Genomic DNA, 20,937 nt, shown 5'->3' with positions numbered 1-20,937 from the left:
GGTAATTGAGGCTGCGGCTTTGCAGACCTAAGCTTCCTTCTGTGAAGGCTGCAAAACCGCGGCCTCAATTACTGGCGAGCGCGGGTGCCAGGTCACAATTTCTTGTCGCAATTGCGACCGGGCACCTGGATTTTGTCGAGCCCTGCTGTATTTGGCTCCATCCATCTTACCATCAATGCTAACCAGCTTACCTGTCCCTGCTGCAGAAAAGCATCCCCACAACATGATGCTGCCACCACCACATTTAGTTTTCTGCCGCACATAGTGTTTTGCTGTTAGGCCACTAAGTAAAATTTTCGGTCTCCTCTGACCAGAGCACCTTCTTCCACATGTTTGCTGTGTCCACCACGTGGCTTCTCGCAAACTGCAAACGGGACTTCTTATGGCTTTCTTTCAACAATGGCTCTCTTCTTGCCACTCTTCCATAAAGGGCAGATTTGTGGAGTACACGACTAATGCCGCGTACTCACGATCAGGCTTTTGCCTGGCCAAATCACATCGTAATTCCGACGGATTTACATCGGAAAAAAAATAGAACATGTTCTATATCTAAACTCTGGTGGAATTCATCAGAATTTCCAATGAAAAAACTCAGATGGGGCTACACACGAATTAATTGTAACATTAGGAGATATCTGTGTGTCTGGGCGCTCGCTCAGCCCTTGGGGCACCAGTGAGGAATAACCGCACTTTCTGGAACTGTCATTTTAAAGTGATAATCTGTTTACATACTTTTAGTTTCTATTCTGCTTCACAGTGGATTGGGGGGGGGGACTTTTTTTTTTTTGCCACACCTATCTGGTAATCCTGATACATTTATACCAGTATAGCATGTTTTTAAAAATCTAACAGTAGGGAAATTTTCATCTGTCTATCTGCTGATTTGTACAGCTTCAACAAACCTTAGAGCTGGGTAGGATGGCAGTACACATGGCTGCAGTGCCAACATTTGTGACTGATGTTTAATATCATTGTAAGTGATAAGTGAAGTAAATATGTGTTGGCCATCTGCCATCAGTCTAGTCTTGTATCACTTTGTTTTACAGTATTCAGTTCCGTATAGGACAAAGTGCATGTAGTACTTTGTTCCCTCTTTCTAGGTTCCCGGTAACGCTAGCTGCGGTGTCTGACAGGGCATCCGCCTGGCACTCGGCTGCCAATCACAGCAAGCAGGGAGAGGGTTGCTTTGCTAGTGAGTGCCCTTCTCTGGCTCCCAGCACTTGCAAATAAATGCAGAAAGGGGGGGGGGGGACATATCGGCCTCGCTTCCCTCTGCATTCCTTGTGCTGCCAGTGACTGCCTCAACTGTTTATCTGACTTTCACATATTTACAAATGAGCAGGTCTATATTTTTAAAATTTGCGATAAGGAACCCTAAGCAGCTCAGCAATTACACTCTCGCTCTCTCTTAAAGGGGTTGTAAAGGTTTGTTTTTTAATTGGTTCCTTTAAGCTAGTGCATTGTTGGTTCACTTACCTTTTTCCTTCGATTTCCCTTCTAAATGGTTTTCTTTGTCTGAATTTCTCACTTCCTGTTCCTCCTCAGTAAGCTTGCCCCCATTATCTAAGCCGTTCTAGCTGGGGGTTATTCAGCGTGCTCGCCCCCTCCCTTGGGACTACATCCCGGCAGGGGAGACGCTGTGTTCTGGTTTCAGAGCCAGCCCCTATGTCCCTTCAGTACTGGGTAGTGAGGCTGGGTCACTACATGAAACCAGTCATCCGACATACTCTTCAGCCACCGGAGCTTTTGAAGACCATGAAAATTCGAAGCAACACCTGCTGGGGAGGTAAAGTAGTAAAGTGGTTATGAAGTTGAAACTTCTTTTACCTTAATGCATTACCTGCATTAAGGTAAAACAACTTTTTACCACTTGTGCTCCCTACTCCATAAACCACTTATCCGAGTGCTCTCTCAATCCAGCTACAGCTCTTCTCTCTTCACTTCCTGCCATTGGCTCCTGCTACTATCAGTCAAATCCTGTGAAGGGCCAAGTTACACTCTGTGGCCCGGATTCAGATACATTATCGTATCTATCGGCGGGCGTAGCGTATCTCAGATCCACTACGCCGCCGTAACTTAGGGCGCAATTTTCATATTCAGAAAGAAATTGCGCCCTAAGTTACGGCGGCGTAGTGTAAATGTGTCGGCGTAAGCCCGCATAATTCAAATGTGGATGATGTGGGCGTGTTTTATTTAAATTACTTGTGACCCCACGTAATTGACATTTCTTACGAACGGCGCATGTGCCATCCGTGAACGTTTCCAAGTGCGCATGCTCCAAATTACGGCGCAAGCTGTCAATGCTTTCGACGTGAACGTAACTTATGTACAGCCCTATTCGCGAACGACTTACGCAAACAACGTAAAATACAACGCTGTTCGTACGTTTCCGACGTCCATACCTAACATGACTTACCCCTGCTTTATGAGGGGTAACTTTACGCCGGAAAAAGCCTTACGTAAATGACGTAAAACAATGCGCCGGGGCGGACGTACGTTTCTGAATCGGCATATCTACCTAATTTGCATACTCCTCGTGTAAATCTACGGAAGCGCCACCTAGCGTCCAGCGTAAATATGCAACTAAAATACAACGGCGTAAGAGACTTACGCCGGTAGGATCTTAGGGAAATCTATGCGTAACTGATTCTAAGAATCAGGCGCATAGATACGACCCTGCACACTCAGAGTTACGACGGCGTATATCCGGAGATACGCCGTCGTAACTCGTATCTGAATCCGGGCGTGTGTATCTATGGGTGCACACAGCCTAGCTCGAGCGCGCACCTACATGTGTGTCCCCATGGTACACAGCTTGCTATGGGGGCACCTGCAGGAGGTGAGGAATGAACAACGCTGGTTGGGTGACCCCAGGAAAGCAATGTAAGGTATCGCACTTTGCAATGTAATTTTACATATCAGGTAAGTATAACCTAACATGTTTATTGTAATGTAAAAAGAAAAAAAAATAGCCTTTACAGCCGCTTTAGGTGTTCTCTTCAGTGGAAATGTGTCTCCAGCTACTTTTAGATAGGCTGGGAAAGGATTAGAACTTCTATCAAGTTGTTTGCTACTTGAAGCTCCATTAGAGATATTTCCACTTAATTCTCCAGTGAACCATTTTGTTGTCACGGTGACAGAAACTTAGTGAAAATCTCTCTTAACACAGCCCTGGATTGCACTTGAGAACCAACAGGGGTTTTGGCTTTCTCTACTCCCAAAAACAAAATGTTTTGCCTAGGCTTAAAGCGGGAGTTCACCCTAAAAAAAAATTTTAACATTAGATTGATGCTCATTTTGTCAAGGGGAATCGGCTAGTTTTTTTAAAATCGAAGCAGTACTTACTGTTTTAGAGATAGATCTTCTCTGCCGCTTCCGGGTATGGGTCTTTGGGACTGGGCGTTCCTATTTTGATTGACAGTCTTCGGACGGTCGCATCCATCGCGTCACGAGTAGCCGAAAGAAGCCGACCGTTGGTGCGGCTCTATACGGCGCCTGCGCACCGACGTTCGGCTACTTTCGGAAAATCGTGACGCAATGGATGCGACCGTTGGAAGCCTGTCGGAGGACTGTCAATCAAAATAGGAACGCCCAGTCCCGCATCCCATACCCGGAAGCGGCGGAGAAGATCGCTCTCTAAAACGGTAAGTACTGCTTAGATTTAAAAAAAACTAACCGATTCCCCTAGACAAAATGAGCATCAATCTAAGGGTAAAAATTTACATTTCCGGGTGAACCTCCACTTTAAGCTGCCTTTACACTGTTAGAGTGTTTTTTTTTTTTTAGCCAGTCTACCTTCCAGGATATTGTATTCTGTCACAACACACTGATCAGTGGGCTGTAGTCTCTGATCGAGGAAAAAAATTCTACCTTCGACTTTTGGGGATCAGGGACAGTCACACCCTGATTGAGTGAAATTCTGCTGGGTCCCTGCTGAGCTGGTTGAATTTTGATTAGTGCACGACCAGGTTTAACCACTTGACCACTGGGCACTTAAACCCCCTTCCTAACTAGATACATTTTCAGCTTTCGGTGCTCTCACAATTTGAATGACAATTACTCATTCATACAACATTGTGCCCTTTTGTCCTTTTTTTCCCACAAATAGAGCTTTCTTTTGGTGGTATTTGATCACCTCTGTTTTTTTTTTTTTGCGCTATAAAAGAAAAAAACACTGAAAATTCTGTAAAAAAAAAAAAAAAAAATCTTGTTTCTGTCATATTAGCAGGTATTGCGGGGTATGGGGGGCTTATCGCAGAGTATGGGGGGCTTATCGCAGAGTATGGGGGGCTTATCGCAGAGTATTGCTGGTATTGCAGAGTATTGCACAGGGAGGGATGGATGGCTGGATCTGTGACTGCATTTGTCACAGATCCAGCCACAGCAGCTGCTGCTGCCACCCCCTCTCCCCCTCTCCTCTCACACTGTACCGATCGGTACAGAGAGGAGAGGGAGGAACCGGCGTCATCACATGACGCTGGTTTGTTTACAAGTGATCGCTCCGTCATTTGACGGAGCGATCACGTGGTAAACGGCCGCTATCAGCGGAAATTTACCGCGATCTTTGATGCGCCGGGTCTATCTCACAGATGATTCCGGGAGCGCGCCCCAGGGGGCGCCGCGAGAGAAGGATTCTGGGAGGACGTCCCAGGGACGTCCTCCCAGAATAACTCCACCGCGCTGTAGACGTGTTTTGTCTATAGCGCGGTGGGAAAGAGGTTAAGCCGGCCATAGATGGCTCAAATCCTGGCTGGTCCCTGTATGGGAAGGCTGGTTGTAGATAAGTCTATCCGTTGATCGACTTTGGTACAGCCAGCCTGTTGAATTTATGGCATGCTATTACTCCCGACAGCTATAGCGGGGAAGATATCCCTATCAGCACTAACTGTGTTGCTGGGGGGGAACTGAGCGATTTTTACTTTTCTGTAACCCGTGGTTGCAGGAAAGAAAATTGAATCATCTATGGCTTTTACATTTCAACTGTTGAGATGAGATCCGCCACATAGAGAGTTCATTGTTTTCAGGCATGTCATACATATACATTGCAAAAAAAGGAGCTGTAAAGCACCACTGTTCTGTGGCACAGAAAAACAAGAAGCAGAGCTTGCACATGTAATGAGCAATTATGACTGTTCCTACATACATTCATATTATGGCTAGTACTGTATTTATTGGCGTATAACACTCACTTTTCTACCCTGAAAAATAGAGGGTAAACTGTGCCTGCGTGTTATACGCAGGGGGCTGCAGAAAGTTTTTTTCCGGAAACTTCCCTCTTAAAGTTAGGGTGCGTGTTATACGCCGATAAATACGGTAGTTTGTGGACTCACGGCCACGGTAGTCCATATAAATATCAATGACCATGATCTTGGAATGGAATTTCCAATAAGCTTATAATATATATGTGTGTGTGTGTGTGTGTGTGTGTGTGTGTGTATGTATATGTATGTGTGTGTATATATATATATATATATACTGTGTGTGTGTGTGTGTGTGTGTATATATATATATATATATATATATATATATATATATATATATATACTTATTGGAAATTCCATTCCAAAACCATGGTCATTGATATTTATATGGATTCAGCCAGAAGAACATTTGTGGAGGTAATAATGGGGTGAATTCAGTAAGAGTTAAATAACGGCTTATAAAATTATGGTCAAATACTGCATGCAGTAACAATTGTGCAAGTGTTTAATTTAGAATTTTGCATTTAAATTCCGAATCGTGCCATTCGATTTGGTGGTAATTACCGCATTATTTAATGCCAGCCACCGTGTCCTTAACAACAAATGACTCATCAACTGTTAGCGGGTTCCCTGCTGACGGTTAAAAGTAAAAAAAAAATGCAATTAAAAATGATGGAAAAAAAACACAAAAAAAGTTATTAAATTGCATGGGGTCCCCCCAAAATCCATACTCAGTCCCTTATCTGAACATGCAGCCCAACAGATCAGGAAAGAGAGACCTGAAGGGCCTGGTATGGACTGGGAGGGGGACCCCACGCTATGTTTGTTTCATCAATTAATTTTCAGCATTTTTTTCTACTAATGCTGCATACCCACGACCGTTTTTCGGGTTCTAAAAAATTAAGTTTTTAAGGGTCTATAAAAAACAACGTTTTTTTTCAAACCGATCATTAAAACGGCCTTGCCTAAACACGATTGTGAAAAAAAAATGCTCTAGCAAAGCGCGGTGACGTACAACGCGTACGACGGCACTATAAAGGGGAAGTTCCATTCAGATGGCGCCACCCTTTGGGCTGCTTTAGCTGATTTTGTGTTAGTAAAAGACGATTTGCGCTTTTTTGTCTGTTACAGCGGGATGAATGTGCTTACACCATTACGAACTGTAGTTTTACCAGAACGAGCGCTCCTGTCTCATAACTTGCTTCTGAGCATGCGTGTTTTTTTCACATCGTTAAAGCCCACACACGATCATTTTTTACAACCTTAAAAACGTTAACGTTAAAAACGTTGTGAAAAAATAAAGCATGTTCGAAAAAAAATTGGGCCATTTTTTAGATCGTGAAAAATGCTCTGGAGCCCACAAAAATTTCATTTTTTTAGAACCCGAAAAACGGTCGTGTGTACGCGGCATAACATTCAGCTGTCAGCGGGGAAACCAGCTATTTGTCAAAAAACTGTTTGGCGGTCAGGGGACATCCACGCTGTTTTTTGACAAACGCTGCATGTGATACTGCAAGCAAAACTTTGGTGGTAAATATAACATGTTTTTTTACTCTCTGATCCGTTTGTGAATGTGACTTGAGAGCTTTTTAAACAATAATTACATTTTATTTTTGTGATAAACCCCTGCATAATAGTTTTATTTTTAATGAATTGGACTGACTTACCGCATGCGATAATATATTAAAATGAGTCACGTGACCACGTCATCACATGTTAGTGAATTGACCCCAATGTGTTCAGTAGGGTTAAGGTTACAGTCCTATACAACCCACTAGAGTTATTCCACAGTAAACTTATCAGACCATATAGAGATGACTGCACGGGGGCGCCATTCTGCTGGAACGGAAAAGGCCACTCCCCAAATTGTTGCCATGAGTTTGCATGTGTACAATTGTCTAAATGGGTTTGTATGCTATAGCATTAACTGTTTTTTCACTGGAAACACATGAACTTGATTGCAAATTCTACATAGAAACAAGGTTGTGAAGAGGCATGTAGAAATTAAGGGTTATTCCTTGAGATTTTAAGATTTCCCCATTCTCTCCAAAATGAATAGAAAGTTTTGTCAGGTGTCTTGCTTTCAAATCCAACAGGGAATATATGGTTAAGTAAATTTAAATAAATTTGTGTGATTGGGCGGCACAGTGGTGTAGTGAGTAGCACTCTCGCCTAGCAGTTAAAAGGGTCGCTGGTTCGAATCCCGACCACGACACTACCTGCCTGGAGTTTGCATGTTCTCCCTGTGCCTGCATGGGTTTCCTCTGGGTATTCTGATTTCCTCCCACACTCCAAAGACATGCTGGTAGGTTAATTGGCTTCCGTCTAAAAATTGGCCCTAGTATATGAATGTGAGTTAGGGACCTTAGATTGTAAGCTCCTTGAGGGTAGGGACCGATGTGAATGTACAATATATATGTAAAGCGCTGCGTAAATTGACGGCGCTATATAAGTACCTAGATAATAATAATAATAAATGATTGAATACAAGATTGTTAAGTTGGGTACACACTAAAAGAAAATTGGACAAGCTATCTTCTGCTTTTCCTCAATTGATCGTAGATGGTCGAACCTGAGGGTGCTACTCATTGTACGAAAAATCTCGTACGTGAAAGAAATTTTTTGTTTTGACATGGGAACGTTGTACATAGATTATATTGTCTGTTTTTTTTATCGTCGTAGAAAAAGCAAACACATTAAAGAAAAAATCATTCTGTTCACATACGAGAAAAATGTTGGATTTTGTCCCTTTGCAAATTTCCATTTGGACGGTTCTAAATTGGTTTTCGAAAGTTGTGTACACCAGTGTTAATTTTGTCGACTAAAACAACTAAAACATTTTAGTCGACTGAATACTATTTTAGTCGACTAAAACTAAAACAATTGAGATGACTAAAATACGACTAAAACAAAAATGGCTTTTTAGTCAAAAGACTAAAACTAAAAAAAAACTAAATTGAAATTTGACTTCAAAATTAACACTGGTCTGTAGTGCATGTTCATACCTCAATACCATAAGTATATAATGAGTTTGGAAATTGTAGAGAACGGTTAACGAATGCATTACAGTTTAACTGCACCCATTTGATTTTAGTAGACTAAAATGTACTGGACATTTAGTCGACTAAATACGACTAAAACATAAACAATTGCAGAAGACTAAAATGGGACTAAAACTAAAATGCCATTTTAGTCCTAAGACTAAAACTAAATCGAAATTTGCTGCCAAAATGAACACTGGTGTACACACTATCAGAAACTTGTACAATCGTTCCTCGTACGAAAATGTTCACCTGATTTTCTTAGTGTGTACTCTACTTTAGACCAGCCAGGTCTCTGTTTTTATTGTGGTGCCTACAAAGTGTATTAACCATTTTTGTGATTCAGGAACTTGTTACTTTTGTGGTTTTAGATAAATTAACATCACAATTTCTTATAATCCGGAACAGATTTATGGAACTGATGAGACTTTTGTCACCTGTACAAACAAAACCTACTGATTGATTTGCTTAGGGATCCGAGATATTGTAATATGTCACCTGTACAAAGGCTGGTTAGATAGGAGTTTGGGGGCAGATCCACAGAGCGAGTACGCCGGTGTATCTACTGATACGCCGGCGTACTTTCAAATTTCCTGCATCGTATTGTTGTTTTGAATCCTCAAAACAAGATACGATGGCTTCTGGGTTAGATCCGACAGGTGTACGTCTTCGTACGCCTTCGGATCTAAGATGCAATACTTCGGCGTCCGCTGGGTGGCGTTCACGTCGTTTCCCGCGGGGAATGCAAACTAGCTATTTCCGACGATCCACGAACGTACGAGTGGCCGGCGCATTTTTTTATGGCGTTTGTAGTCGGCTTTTTTCGGCGTATAGTTAAAGCTGCTATTTCGTCGCGTAAAGTTAGACTTGCCATGTTAAGTATGGCCGTCGTTCCCGCGTTTCATTTGAATTTTTTTTTTTTGCGTAAGTCGTCCGTGAATCGGAATGTACGTAAGTCACGTCTATGTTAAAAAAACAACGTCCTTGCAACGTCATTTAGCGCAACGCACGGCGGGAAATTTCGGGACGGCGCATGCGCAGTTCATTTGGCGCGAGGACGCGCTTCATTTAAATGAAACACGCCCCCTAATCGCCAATTTGAATTCCGCGCCCTTACGCCGCTTGAGATACACTACACCGCCGTAACTTACGGCGTAATTTCTTTGGGGATTCGAACCGGCCTAATGTAAGTTACAGCGGCGTAGCGTATCTCACATACGCTGCGGCGATCTATTTGTATGTGGATCTGCCCCTTACTGTTTTACATTGGTCTAAAGAGTGGCTCATGAATTGTCATTATGATTTATTAAAGACCCTTGACTGTAAGTATGATGAGCTTTCCTGTTTGGTTTAGGAGGTAAATGTATACAGAAATATTTGGTGATTTAAGTCTGTACTTTGGTTCCATCTTCTGTGCAAGCCAGGTATTGCTTTGATTTACAATTGGCGGTTCTATGAAAATTGTAATAAAGAACTGACACAATGGTTAATTTGTATATTCTGCAAAGATGGTCCTAATTAATCAGAATTATGACATGCTACAAACATCCAATTCTCTATTTTGCTAGAGAAGACCTTTTCTTGTTGATTCGTTTTTATAACTAATGCTGTACTTCCTTATGTCTTTATAGCTTAAAACTTTACAAATGTATCCAAGTGTCATTGGTTGATTTGCGTATAGATCAATGGTGGTGAAACCAAATAGTATTGATGTATTTGCTAATTTGCTACTCTTATAGTTGCCAAATATCATATACAGTCCTGATCAAAAGTTTAAGACCACTTGAAAAAATGGCAAAAAATCATATTTTACATTGTTGGGTCTTAAGAAGGTTCCAAGTAAAGCTTCAACATGCAACAAGAAGAAATGAGAGTGAGAGAAAAACATTTTTGAGCATTCAATTAATTAAAAATAACGAATAAACTAAAACAGGCTGTTTTTCAGCTGATCAAAAGTTTAGGACCACATGCCTTTAAAAGGCCAAATCTGTGCAAAGATGTGGATTCATTGTCATCTTCTGTCAGGTAGTCACACATTGTAATGGCAAAGGCAAAAAACCTCTCCCTTTTTGAACGTGGTCGGGTTGCTGAACTGCATAAGCAGGGTCTCTCATCAAGACACTGGACGATCCTCAAACCAAATTAAGGCCCTTACTGGTGCTGACTGCAGCCCCATAACCATCAGACGGCATCTGAGACTGAAGGGCTTCGAAAAAAAAAAAACTTCTTCAAAAACCTTGTCTCCTTGAACGCCACAGAACTGCTCGTTTGGACTTTGCAAGAGAGCACCAAACATGGGACATTCAAAGGTGGAAGAAAGTTTTGAGAAAAATGTAACCTTGATGGTCCTGATGGTTTCCAACATTGCTGGCATGACAAGCAGATCCCATCTGAGATGTTTTCTACGCGCCACAGTGGAGGGGGCGCCATAATGGTCTGGGGTGCTTTTTCCTTCAGTGGAACAATGGAGCTCAGGAAGTGCAGGGGCGTCAAACGGCCGCTGGCTATGTCCAGATGTTGCAGAGAGCATTCCTCATGACTGAGGGCCCTCGTCTGTGTGGCAACGACTGGGTTTTTCAACAGGACAACACTACAGTACACAATGCCCGCAGGACAAGGGACTTCTTCCAGGAGAAGAACATCACTCTTTTGGCCCATCCTGCGTGTTCTCCTGATCTTAATGCAATTGAGAACCTTTGGGGATGGATAGCAATGGAAGTTTACAAAAATGGACAATAGTTCCAGACAGTAGATGGCCTTCGTGCGCTGTCTTCACCACTTGGAGAAATGTTCCCACTCACCTCATGGAAACGCGAGGCATCAAGCACGCCGAAACACATTTTTGAAATGATCAACAATAACGGCGGAGCTACTCATTACTGAGTTCATGTTTGGAAGTTGGATTTCTGTTTTGGGGGGGTTTATTTTTTTTTGGAGGTGTGGTCCTAAACTTTTGATCAGCTGAAAAACAGCCTGTTTCAGTTTATTCGTTGTTTTCATTAAATTGAATGCTCAAATTTTTTTTGTCTCACTCATTTCTTCTTGTTGCATGTTGAAGCTCTACTTGGAACCTTGTTAAGATCCAACTATGTAAAATATGATTTTTTGCCATTTTTCAAGTGGTCTTAAACTTTTGATTAGGACTGTATATACTGTGTGTGTGTATGTATGTATGTATGTATGTGTGTGTGTGTGTGTGTGTGTGTGTGTGTGTATGTGTGTGTGTATATATATATATATATATATATATATATATATATATATATATATATATACCAATTTGAACACAGATGAATAGAACTTTAATATTGATTATTGGACATTCATAGCCAGATTCACAAAGAGTTACGCCGGCGTATCAGTAGATACGCCGTCGTAACTCGGAATCTAAGCCGTCGTATGTTTAAGTGTATGCTCAAACTGACATACACTTAAACCTAGCTAAGATACGACGGCCTGCGCCGTCGTATCTTAGCTGTCTAGTTCCGCCGGCCGCTAGGGGCGTGAACGCTGATTTACGCCTAGAATGCGTAAATCAGCGAGATACGCCGATTCACGAACGTACGTGCGTCCGTCGCAGTAAAGATACGCCATTTACGTAAGGCGATTCCCGGCGTAAAGTTAGTCGAACAAATAGCTGGCCTAGTCAATGTTAAGTTTGGCCGTCGTTCCCGCGTCGAAATTTGAAAAATTTACGTTGTTTGTGTAAGTCGTTCGTAAATGTGGCTGGACGTAATTTACGTTCACGTCGAAACCAATACGTCCTTGCGGCGTACTTTGGAGCAATGCACACTGGGATATGTCCACGGACGGCACATGCGCCGTTCGTAAAAAACGTCAATCACGTAGGGTCACGCCCTCCTCATTTGAATTAGGCGCGCTTAATTCAGGCAAGTGCTTTGTGAATACAGCACTTGCCTCTTTGACTTACAGCGGTGTAGCGTAAATACGATACGCTACGCCGCCTCAAAGATGCGCCTGGCTACCTGAATCCAGCTATAAATATCACTTTATTGAACCTAATTGGAGTTCACTTATATTTTATTTTTTTATAATTATTTTAGTATCGGTTTATTTTTGAAGGACATTTTTCATGTAGAACGCCCTCCGGCTATAAGGTCTTTGGTAATTTTTTATTAACATTTTGCTGATTTGGAGTATCACTATTTCACTTTATTAATTATACCCACAGCCTTATGCTATTAGTCACAGGTGAAGGATTGTGTCACTTACACTGTTATACCACTAAACGATTTAAGGTTCACTTATTGATAGCAGTACATTATTGTTTAATTGCATCATTTGTTTTCACATTTATGTAGGACTTCAGCTTCTACTCTTATTGGTCCCATTTTTAGAACACTCTTCAGGGCCAGGCAGCGCCAACACCCCCAATTTCTTTCTTCTATTTCTTTAGTACCCCCTTTGGGGATTCTATTAGGGGGGGCAGCAGCCTTTTCTATCTATCATCCTAAGCGTAGGATCATTTTTTTATATTTTTCATGTGCAAGAATGTTTAATTCTTTTATTACATTTTTTATTGTATTTTAATAACTTGCTTTGTCATTTATATATTTTTTACTGCATTTTTCTCTTTGGTAGGACTCCCGAATGAGGGAAATTTTAGGCTTCACATCAGCTGAGCAACGTCCGGAAGATAAACTAGTTACAGTCGTATATGGCACTGACATGGTTAACGTCAATTTCCTCAACTTCATGGCTGTTCAGGAGGATACAGCAAAAGTAATTCTAGACAAAACCTTTTTCTTTACCATATAAGTTTTTTTTACAATATCTTGCTTATCATTTTTTTTTTTGTATGTTTCAGGTTTGGACAGAAGGACTTTTTAAATTGGCCACAAATATTTTGGCACAGATTTCACCTCGGAACGCGTTTCTGCAAAAAGCGTACGTTCCTTTTTTCTTATGATGATCAAACGTACACGGTGCAATCTAATCGTATGATCTGTTTTAGCTCTAACAACTAATAGTGCAAGGGCCTTTCTGATTGGTAAGAAACGTAACCCCTTCCGGATCGACTTTGAAGATGGATATTGTTATGGCAGCAGCAAGCTACAATAACCCCAGTATCCTCTTCTTCAGTGAGCGGTCCTGTCTCAGATAAAAGTGGTCTCTGTGGCGGATTCGCCGCAAAATCACTTTTATCAACGGCGGGAGAGGGGACTGCCGCTCTCCGGTGCCCTCCGCCGCTTACCAGAGCCATCGGTAGCGGCGAAGGCTGACCTGGCTTGGTATGGAGACAAGTGAGAGGAAGATGGCCCCCACCCATCTCCATACCATTGCAAGGGTGGAAGTGACGTCAAAACATCACTTCCGCCCATAGCTCTTAAAGAGACATAGGGATAAATTAATATATATATTTATGACATTTAATTATTATTTATTTATTATTGCATTTTAATGTACATATGAGATCCTAGCTCTTTTTGACCCCAGATATCATATTTAAGAGGTCTTGTGATGCTTTTTTTCTATTAACCTCCCTGGCGGTATGATTCTTTCAGATTTTTGGTGCTGAAAGCGGTACGATTATTTTGCATGAAAATTTGGCATTTTATATTGTAGGCCTGTAATTCTTAGGAATAACGCACTTAAATCTGTCCAAACAAGAGTCTAGTAGACATCCCGGGTATGATAAAGTTAGAAACACAAAATCATAAATTATAATATAAGAAATAATTATAAAAAAATAATAATACAGTTGAACCTCGGATTACAAGCATAATCCGTTCCAGGAGTATGCTCGTAATCCAAAGTACTTGCATATCAAAGCGAGTTTTCCCATTGAAGTCAATGGAAACGAAAATAATTAGTTAGGCATTGACTTCAATAGGATGCAATACCGAATGCAAAAAATGTTTTTAACTTGTAAACGCCAAATCTCAGAAAGGGGCTCGGTCCTTAAAGCGGGGGTTCACCCGAATTTTTTTTTTAACATTAGATTGAGGCTAATTACTGGAGGCAGAATCGGGTGTTTTTTTTTTTAAATCAATGCAGTACTTACTGTTTTAGAGATAGATGTTCTCCGCCGCTTCCGGGTATGGTCTTCGGGACTGGGCGTTCCTATTTGATTGACAGCTATCCGACGGTCGCATACAGCGCGTCACGAGTTGCCGAACGTCGGTGCGGCTCTATACGGCGCCTGCGCACCGACGTTCGGCTACTTTCGGAAACTGGTGACACGCTGTATGCAACGGTCGGAAGGCTGTCAATCAAATAGGAGCGCCCATACCCGGAAGCGGCGGAGAACATCTATCTCTAGAACAGTAAGTACTGCATTGATTTTAAACAAAACACCCGATTCTGCCTCCAGTAATTAGCCTCAATCTAATGTTAAAAATTGATTTTTTTGGGTGGACCTCCACTTTAAGTGGTTAAATGGTGGTTTAGATCTGATTGTACCGATGATAATGAACATTCCATTTAAAATTGCATTTTTTTAGACCACTATCTTATGTCCATGGGTTGCCTAACATGCAGTGAAATGCTTTGTTGCCACTAATCTTGGGCTGCACTCACACAGGCAGTTTTAACTGAGCCCGGACATTGATCACTTCTTTGATCTGGTCCGGGCCATTTGTGTAGTGTGAATGCTAGGACTAAAACAACTAATCGATTATGAAATTAATCGATTACTATTTTCATAATCGATTTATCGGCCAGTAACATAATGGGGTTTAAAAAAAACGAAAATTATCCCTTTATAGTACAAAAAGAGCAAATCGCTACTGTAAAATGAACCCCTTACAGTAGCGATTTTTAGCTCTTTTTGTACTAATTTTTTTTTTTTTTACCCCCATTATGTTACTAAACATCTCGGTTCTGGGTCACAGCTTTTTTTTTGGTGCTTTTTGCAGAAACACACTACAGTTCATTTACCTGTTTTCCTATGGGACACGTTCACATCCATGATTTTTTCAGCCGCTGCGTATTTGGAAAGGGCAAGGATTTTTTTAACGCAAAACGGTGCTATTTTGTTCGATTATGAAAATAATCGTTAGTTGCAGCCCTAGTGAATGCTCTGCACTGTGCTTGGGAACAGTTGGGTGTACTGTTCTTTGGCCAGCTTTGAAGAGGTGGTCCCCAGTATGGTTTGCTTCAGCGTGCGTGCAAACTGTGCCAGAGCACGGCAACTCTCCATACATCCCTGAGCACCGAAGCAGAGATCACTGTAGTCTGGTTAGGACAGATCATTGTCCTTCTTCTTCAAAGCTGATCTCGCGACCGGCTTCTGTCGAGGGAGCATGCTGGGAAAACGGCATCTGATCGGCATCCGATTAGCACTGTCAGCCAATGGCTGTGCTGACCGGTGTGTTCTGGCAGGTGCATTCCCCCTGTCAGAACACAATAGCTCATCAGGAAGATCGCTGTACTAACATCGTATAGTTAGAACAGGGAGCCTGCTGGGTTGAAAAATAGCCATACCCTGTGCACCTGACATTAGTGATGATTTGTTTTTTGTTAATTGCTTGAAATGAAAAGGAAATCCTGTCCCTGCGTTGGATTATCAGCACCTGCACAGCCTTATCCAATTCTAATCCATTCGATACCTCCCCGATGTCCTAAAACCTGAACTGCTACTAAATTCTGGGTAATACTTCTCCACCAACACCCACATTCACTCTGGCTGCTGGAAAGTGAACACAGCTGCAGCAGTGACTCATGTGCTCTCTGTCAAAGAGTGCCATTCATGCAGAGCCAGCCAATCAGTAACTCTTTCTAAACACAAATCCTGCACTTTGACAGAGAACATGTGTTCTGTCACTGGAGAGAGCCTGAAGCTGTTGATAGGTATGTTTATTACACTAGATTTGAGCCTTCTTAAGCACGATCCTCCGTTTTTTTTCTTTTTTTGTTTTGTTTTTTGCATGCTAGTCTCATATCGAAAACCAATAGGTTACTAAAGTTACGGAAATTCTCGTACGACAGACTATGACTTCAGAAGTGATGTAATGTGTTGTATTGTAATGTATGTTCTTTGTTTACAAGAATGCATGGTCTTGGTCTTCTGATTTATTTATTTTTTCCGGACGAATACTGATTAAGGTGTCCGTTTATGAAGCAGTGAAGAGCGGTGATCCCAAGGATCACCAGTGATCACAGCCCAAAAACAGTTTATGAAACAGAGATAATCGGGGGGAGAAGTGTTTGAATTTGTTCTCCCGCCGATTATCTCTTCACACAGTGAAGTCTCATAGACTGACACAGAAACAGCCAGTTTATAAAGCTGTGATCTGAGCTCTTCACTGGCGATCTGTGTCAGAATTCACACTCCCCGATTCACCAGCTCAGAGCTGGTGAAGCGGGGAGTGAAGAGAGAATCCTGGGGGTTCTGAGGAGGAAGGGGGAAGATTTTTAACTTCCTTCTACCTCGTTCTGACCCCCCAACACTGTAACTATGTCCCCCTGTAATATTTATGTGTATACATATATATATACATACATATATATAATGTGTACATGTGTATATATACCGTATTTATCGGCGTATACCGCACACTTTTTTGCCCTGAAAATCAGGGCAAAATCGTGGGTGCGCGGTATATGCCGATACCTGCTTTCCCGTGCCGAGTTTGAATACTGCGCCGACATATACCGAGCGCAGTACACTCGTGTATTGTCGGGCAGTCTCGGCTCCTCCCGCGATGACGTCCTGGACGTCAGCGCGAGAGTAGCCGAGCATTGACGACAATACACGAGTGTACTGCGCTCTGTATATGTCGGCGCAGTATTCAAACTCGGCGCGGGAAACGAGCGGGGAGGACGCGAGGACGCCACAGAAGGACGCCGGACCTGACGAAGAGGACACCCGAAGACGCAGACGGACGCCGGACCCGACGAGGCCACCGATGGACGCCGCGCAAGACACCAAAAATGTAAGTACAAAAAAACTTTTTTCCACAGGATTCGGGGCAACTTTAGGGGTGCGCGCTATACGCGGGAGGGCGCTATACCCCGATAAATACGGTATATAATGTGTGTGTATATACATGTGTATATATAGTGTATGTGTGTGTGTATACATATATATATATTATGTAGGGGGACTCGTTATTTTAATTACATTGACCACGCGGTCTGTTAGTGTACTGAGCGGTGATAATTTATCACCGCTCAATAAACTGACATCTCGGTGTTTCTGTGAATTTCTGGTACTGTAATCTCGTAAAGTCTCACGAGATTCCAGTATCAGGGGCAGTTCTCCAGTGTTAGAAGTGTTGGAAGATCACTTCACTCCTCCGAGGGTGAAGCGATCTTCTCCGCTTGATAAACCGGCACACAGAGGAGAAAAATCTTCACTGTGTTTCTCCCTTTGGATATTGCATGAACTGTCATGATTGGCTCTTGAAAGCTGTGTACTAATGATCAGATTTTTGTATGATCCCTCTAAAAAAGATTTTTGTCATTTGACGTTCTGATCGTGTGTACTAGCCATACGTCTCAGTTTACCTTCTTGTCGCTGGCCACGCGCAAATATGCGTCCTCTCCGCGGGTGGGCCTTGGTGCTGAGTGGCTGCATATTTGCATGCATTAGTGCAAATAGAGCTGTGCCAAGAGCGCGCTCCCGGCACAGTTACCGGACGCTAACAGAAAGCTCTCGATCCCTGCTTGCGATCGGGAGCTTTCTGATCATGTGACAGCCAATCACGGTGGTCACATGATCATAAACCCCGCCTACATTATATGATTGTTTTTTTATCTATTTTTAATCATTTTTAAAAGGAATCAGTTAACTATTCTGTCTATATACCCTGTAAACAGTCATTTCAGCAAAAAATATGTTTTGACCCTTTAAGTGTTTATTATAAAATACTCTGCATAAGATTATTGTTGTGTGGCATTGCATTATTCACATTTTATTTGAGTACCTTTTAAAGTTTGGCATCAGATTTGTAAATATTGAAATGACTCCGTTGCCACATCCGTAATATTTGAAGATAGGAGAAAGGGGTAAAACCTACGGTTCGGACTTTAAAGGCAATTTAGGCCACATCAGATTAGTGCACTGATTTTTAATTAGGATCATTTACAATCACTTTAAATAGTTCAATGTCCTCTTTCAGGTACACCAAATTGAAATTCCAGGTGAATCAGGATGGGCGAATACCAGTCAAGAAGTGAGTAATATTGCCCTTCAGCTAGATTTGTTTTTTTCATTGAACCTTTTAGATTGTAAGCTCCACGAGCAGGGCCTTCCTACTGTATTAAACTGTGTTGTAATTGTACTTTCCCCTGTTATATTGTAAAGCGCTGCACAAACTGTTGACACTATATAAATCCTGTATTCTAATAACACATTTTTTGGGGAACTATTGTATGCAAACACGGAAATGTCTGCATTTGGAGCCATGCATCGGCACTTGCACTGCTGTCCCAATTATCGTAAATATACTCGAGTATAAGCCAACTCGAATATAAGCTGAGGCACCTAATTTTACCACAAAAAACTGGGAAAACATATTGACTCGAGTATAAGCCTAGGGTGGGAAAATGCAGAAGCTACTGGGTAAACAATGCCCATCTGCAGCCTCGCTGTGCCCAGTGTCAGTCTCTCACTGTGCCCAGTGTCAGTCTCTCACTGTGCCCAGTGTCAGTATCTTACTGTGCCCATGGTTGCAGTCTCTCACTGTGCCCATGGTTACAGTTTCTTACTGTGCCCATGGTTGCAGTCTCCCACTGTGCCCATGGTTGCAGTCTCTCACTGTGCCCATATGCAGCCATACCTTTTCATTAGTAAAACATTGTGTGTCTCCCGCTGTGTAATCCAGATTCCAGTCTATTCGGCTGTCCTTTGTAAGAAAGCCCCGCCTCCTCCTCGTCTGTGATCGGCGGAACAATGATACAGTTTCCCAGCATCGTATCAGTGTTCCTCTCACGGATGGATGAGAAGGAGGAGGCGGGGCTTTCTTACAAAGGATGGCCGAATAGACTGGAATCTCGATTATACAGCGGCAGACACACGCTGTTTAACTAATGAAGGTACAGCTGCATATGTAAAAGAAGGTGCAGTAAAATAAGGCCTACTGCTGCACTTCCGGCGCCAGGAAGCGAATTGATCCTTCAACCAAAGTGATAGTGAGGTGGTGACACACTATCTCTAGGTGTAGAAACAATACCAATAGTGTATGGTGTTGTTCTAAAAGCAGCTATTTAAAATAAATGGTGACCCATCTATAAAGTGAATACTAAAAAGTTATCAAATAAAAGTGAACTGTTGTTCAAAGTGATAAAACAGCGCTATAAACAGATATACTCTGTTCAGATGGATATCCTGAATAGGTGATGGTGAGAGAGGTGATCGATCAATGGTATATAAGCACCTAATACCAAACAAAAAATTAATTTGTGAATGCACCTAAATGTGGATAAGTCGCCCAAAAAAGGAGGAAATAGGCTTACCACTGCAAATCTATGTGTGATTTGCTTACAAACCATCAGTACATCCAGGTACTGTACGGGTTAAACCAACTCAGGCGGGGGTACATAGGAGGCAAAAAAACACAAAGATCATAGTGTAATGTGACTAAACATTGACCCCTGCTAAGAATGGAAAAGACCCTTTGGTTAATGCCCGTACAATATTGTGAAAAAGGTATGCATATAATGAAATGGTTTCACCAATCAGCTTCTGTCCCCAGGAGCCGCGCGAGTACTGCAGATCAGCTGGTCTCGTTCTCCTGCTGTGGTGGACAAAAGATGGAGCGCGGTGGAACGCACTTTCGACTTCCGTGTAGCGTCTGACTGTAGCCACGCCCTGACCCTCAGTCGAAAGTGCGTTCCACCGCGCTCCATCTTTTGTCCACCACAGCAGGAGAACGAGACCAGCTGATCTGCAGTACTCGCGCGGCTCCTGGGGACAGAAGCTGATTGGTGAAACCATTTCATTATATGCATACCTTTTTCACAATATTGTACGGGCATTAACCAAAGGGTCTTTTCCATTCTTAGCAGGGGTCAATGTTTAGTCACATTACACTATGATCTTTGTGTTTTTTTGCCTCCTATGTACCCCCGCCTGAGTTGGTTTAACCCGTACAGTACCTGGATGTACTGATGGTTTGTAAGCAAATCACCCATAGATTTGCAGTGGTAAGCCTATTTCCTCCTTTTTTGGGCGACTTATCCACATTTAGGTGCATTCACAAATTAATTTTTTGTTTGGTATTAGGTGCTTATATACCATTGATCGATCACCTCTCTCACCATCACCTATTCAGGATATCCATCTGAACAGAGTATATCTGTTTATAGCGCTGTTTTATCACTTTGAACAACAGTTCACTTTTATTTGATAACTTTTTAGTATACAGCTGCATATGTATTACACAGCAGCAGACACGCTTTTAAACACATGTTTTAGTGCTGACTCGAGTATAAGCCGAAGGGGTAGTTTTTCAGCCTAAAAAATGGGCTGAAAACTTGGCTTATACTCGTATATACGGTAACCTTAATAAGACTGCCTTTTCTGGTAAGGGCAGGCAAAATGGCCCTTGCATGGGTGTACACTGTAGAACGCCTCTGTGAATGAGGACTTTTTCTTTTAGAGACGTGTCTATTACATGCATACATTGGTGATATGGTGCTGCCTGCTGTCATGATCAAAACGTAGACCCTTTTCTTGGAGGGATGTTCGCATCGATCAGTGTTGCAGAATTCTGCTGATTTTTATTATT

At 42.2% G+C, this 20,937-nt stretch overlaps 1 protein-coding gene across 4 annotated transcripts in view; it reads left to right on the top strand.

Moving 5' to 3' along the window:
* The window catches only part of PLCB3 (phospholipase C beta 3), a 268,516-nt gene that overhangs the window by 151,280 nt on the left and 96,299 nt on the right, over positions 1 to 20,937 (top strand). For all 4 annotated transcript variants that reach the window (XM_040329022.1, XM_040329023.1, XM_040329020.1 and 1 more), the window contains exons 4-6: positions 12,845 to 12,985; positions 13,071 to 13,150; positions 18,328 to 18,381. In XM_040329022.1, coding sequence (XP_040184956.1) covers positions 12,845 to 12,985; positions 13,071 to 13,150; positions 18,328 to 18,381 — 275 coding nt within the window. The remainder of the gene's footprint in view (positions 1 to 12,844; positions 12,986 to 13,070; positions 13,151 to 18,327; positions 18,382 to 20,937) is intronic.

Source organism: Rana temporaria, chromosome 11 (genome assembly GCF_905171775.1).
Source record: "Rana temporaria chromosome 11, aRanTem1.1, whole genome shotgun sequence".
Lineage (NCBI taxonomy): Eukaryota > Metazoa > Chordata > Amphibia > Anura > Ranidae > Rana > Rana temporaria.
The sequence above is the reverse complement of the archived record's forward strand: the minus strand, read 5'-3'. Positions and strand labels throughout refer to the sequence as shown.